Raw genomic sequence first — 3,361 nt, 5'->3', positions numbered from 1 at the left:
TGCTGGGTGGGGAAGGGGCAGCCACAGCCTGGGAACTGTTTGGGCCCAACCCCCAGCTTGAGGGAAGTGGCTGAGGCTCTGCAGCCACCTGGGATGAACCAGGGACACAAGCACAGAGATCCATGAGCTCCTGCTGCAGCTCTGGGGCAGTGCTGGCTCCCCAAGGCAGGCGAGAGTGCCAGGGCTGTGCCAGGAGGGTGTTCCCGGGGCACGGCTGTGGGCACGTGGGGCTGGGGCTGCCCTAGTTGTGCGGGCACAGGGAGCGGGGTCAGGGTGGGATGGCCCTTCCATTGCGTGTTTTGTCCCCTTCCCCAAAAGCCCCCATGGGTCTTGAGGTGTTGACCACCAGACCAGCCTGCCCCGTGGCTTCCCCTGGCTTTTGGGTGGGGGGGCTGCCGTGCATGCCAGCCCGTCCTGGGGCAGCAGCAGCTCAGGGTACCCTCCTCCCGCAGGGCTGCGTGCGGGCAGCGCTCTGTTCCGCCACGAGATCGGGTACGTGCTGGGGCAGCTGCAGCACGAGGCCTGTGTCCCGCAGCTGACGGCCTGGCCGCGCAGCCGCTCCGAGAGCCCCATGGTGCGGCACGAGTGCGCCGAGGCCCTGGGCGCCATCGCCCGCCCCTCCTGCCTGGAGACCCTGCGCGCCTTCGCCCAGGACGAGGAGCGCGTGGTGCGGGAGAGCTGCCAGGTGGCTCTGGACATGTACGAGTACGAGAACGGTGCCCAGTTCCAGTACGCCGATGGGCTCTGCAAGCTGCAGGCCCCTGCCTGAGCCCCGCTGAGCTCCCGCCCCCGCTGCGCCTGCACGGCCTGCACCGCCGACGTGGATCCGTGCCCGGTGGAGAAGGAAGTGGATTTGCTCTCTGCCACAATTATAGTTGCCTATTTTCCAAATCCAGGCTGAGCTGCTACTTGTTCCCCCTCCCCACCACCCCTTGTTTCCTGGATCTGCCCCTTTTCCCCTGCCAGGACCAGCACTGCTTGCCCACAGCCTGGCTCGGGGCTTGGAGCAGGTGGGCACTGCTCCGCACGCCGGGGCCTGTCGCAGCTACGCGGGGCCCGGGGCTGCTCTGGGCTGGTGCTGCTGTGGTAGCTTAGGGTGAAACGGCTCGATTTGCCCCACCTGAGCTTTGCTGGGGGCTAGGGATGGTTTTGGGCACTGGCTCTGATAGGTGTGATGCCTTGAAATAGCCCTTGGTGCTGGTGCTGAGCCGGGTCCCTCCTCACCTCTGTGGTGGGTTTGGCCTCTCCTGTTGGGGCAGGCAGGGGCTCTGCTCACGGCAGCCTTTGCCCTGGGATAGGGGTTGTTTTGTGGCAAAGTTTTAGAAGATTTGGCTGTGTTTTGTCTTTCTACAGGGAATGGTGCTGCTATTAGGGCTTACAGGGTGAGGCAGAACCTGTCTGGACTTTTCCCCTTCTTTTAACCAGACCTGGGAGGGCTGAGGCTGCTGTCTGCTGCCCTTGCCAAGCACCCAACCCCCCCGGGCAGCCTGGCGTGAGCACAGGGGGGCTGGCAGGGAATAAAGCACTGGTGGAGGGAGCTCCTGCCTGAGTTGAGTTGTGGTTTAGTCTTTGCTTGGGTACGGGGGCTGCACCCAGCACCACAGTGGGGAGCCCTGGGGCTGCCATAAAAGAATCATAGAACAGAATAATTCTAGTTGGAAAAGACTTTTATGATCATCGAGCCCAACTATAATGGGAGGAGGGAGCTCAGGATAGGGTCTCTGATGGCACAGGGTAAAACGCCCTCCCCACAGGAGGCCTGGGGAGGAGAGCAAACATTGCCTATGCCTGACAGTGCTGCCCCATAGAGGGGCCTGTGGGGGGGGGTCCCACTGCACCCTGGGGGCTGCACCTGCTTGTGGGTATTTTCACCTTCGCCAAAGTCTCCCTGCGAGTCAGTCCTCGGCTCAGTTCTCTTAGTCCATAAAGCCTCTGCTGGGGCTGGTTTGGTGTTTCCAGTGCCTGGGGATGCAGCTGGGACAGGGAGCTCCAGCCCCAGCCCAGTCTGACCCAGTTCAGAACCCCATGAAGGGTTTTCCTCGAGTCATGGTCAATTCTGGTCACCTGTGCACAGTTACTGGAAGTCAGACCTGGGTGCTGTGGCTGGGGCCACCTGGGGTCACCCACCCTCTATCCCTCAGCACGGGAGACAAAGGGCTGATGTTTTCACACCATTTTGGAGTCAGCAGCTCCTGCCCCCTGTCCTTCACCCTCTGTGGCCCCTGGGTGACAGGCAGGACCCAGGTGGGTCCACAAGTTATGGAGTGTCTCTGTATCCCCCTTGGTCCCTGCAGGCAATGGGGCAGGGTGGTGGGACGTGCTATTTTTCCCTTGCCACGTTACTGGTGTCTTTACTGGTGTCCACCAGGACCATAATGGGGCACAGCCTTTGGCGCTGCCAGCGTGTCCCTCGTGTCTGTCACTGCATCTGTCCTTGCCCCAGCGGCTCCAGCTCCTGTTCTCTGCTCTTCTCCAGCTTTTCCACAGGTGATTCACTTGGATGGTGCAGGCTTGTTTCCAAATTAGTCTGTGCCAGCATTTGCCTCTGCTCCCTCATATACCTTTTAAGCCCAAATTGGAATGAATCTGGCATTTTTGTGGCCAGGATCTGGTCAGGGGTGACCTGGGTGCAGCAGACCTGGGATTTTTTTTTTGGAGTAGAACCAGGATGCTGAGCCCGGTCTTGGCATTTTCATACCTCCCTGGCCAGTCCCCCCTAAGGGGGAGTTCAGGGTTTGGTTTTTCATCCTGAGGCTGCTGCTGGTCCAGGCCAAACCCTGTTCCCTCCTGGTGCAGAGGACACTGCGCTGGGGAGCTGCCTGTGCCCCTTCGGGCTGCTCCTTCTTGGAGCGACGCTGGGCACTGGGGTGCTGGGCTGAGGGGTGCTGGGCTGAGGGGTGCTGCCTGCAGTGGCTGACACCAGGCTCTGGGGCGGTAACAACCTCTCGCCGTGGGATTCAGCACAGCAAAGGGGACCCCTTTAGAGCCCCCAGGTTCCTCCTGCCCGTCCCCTCCTGACGCAGAGGGCAGAGTGTCCCCCAGAGCAGGGCACTGGGCGCTGCTGCCGGGATTTCACACCATCTGCTGGGGGATCCAGGGCCTCGCCGAGGGATTTAACCAGGCTGGGGGAGGAGAGATGGGGACCTCGGGGCATCTCTTCCCATCCCTGCCTTTGGGAGTTCTCCAGCTGTGGATGATTCCCCGTTCCCAGCTGGATGGACATCCCTGTTCTGCTGCCAGAAGGGCAGATGTGGGGACCCTGATCCCTGACAGGGCTCGTTGGTGACCCCAGGGCTGACCTTCCAGGGCTGTGCCTGGATTAGCAGCCACTAAGCTCCTTCCCACGGGTGCTCCGTCCTGC

The 3,361-nt window shown here is 61.7% G+C and overlaps 1 protein-coding gene across 1 annotated transcript in view; it reads left to right on the top strand.

The window, feature by feature from the left end:
* DOHH (deoxyhypusine hydroxylase/monooxygenase) overlaps positions 1 to 769 on the top strand; it is a 4,513-nt gene extending 3,744 nt beyond the window's left edge. The window contains exon 4 of the mRNA XM_010003415.1: positions 453 to 769. Within this exon, the coding sequence (XP_010001717.1) occupies positions 453 to 769 (317 nt within the window). The remainder of the gene's footprint in view (positions 1 to 452) is intronic.
* Positions 770 to 3,361: the final 2,592 nt, after the last annotated feature.

The sequence above is a fragment of the Chaetura pelagica genome, unplaced genomic scaffold, assembly GCF_000747805.2.
Source record: "Chaetura pelagica isolate M959 unplaced genomic scaffold, ChaPel_1.0 scaffold498, whole genome shotgun sequence".
NCBI classification, from domain to species: Eukaryota; Metazoa; Chordata; class Aves; order Apodiformes; family Apodidae; genus Chaetura; species Chaetura pelagica.
This window is presented reverse-complemented; position numbering and strand designations above follow the sequence as displayed.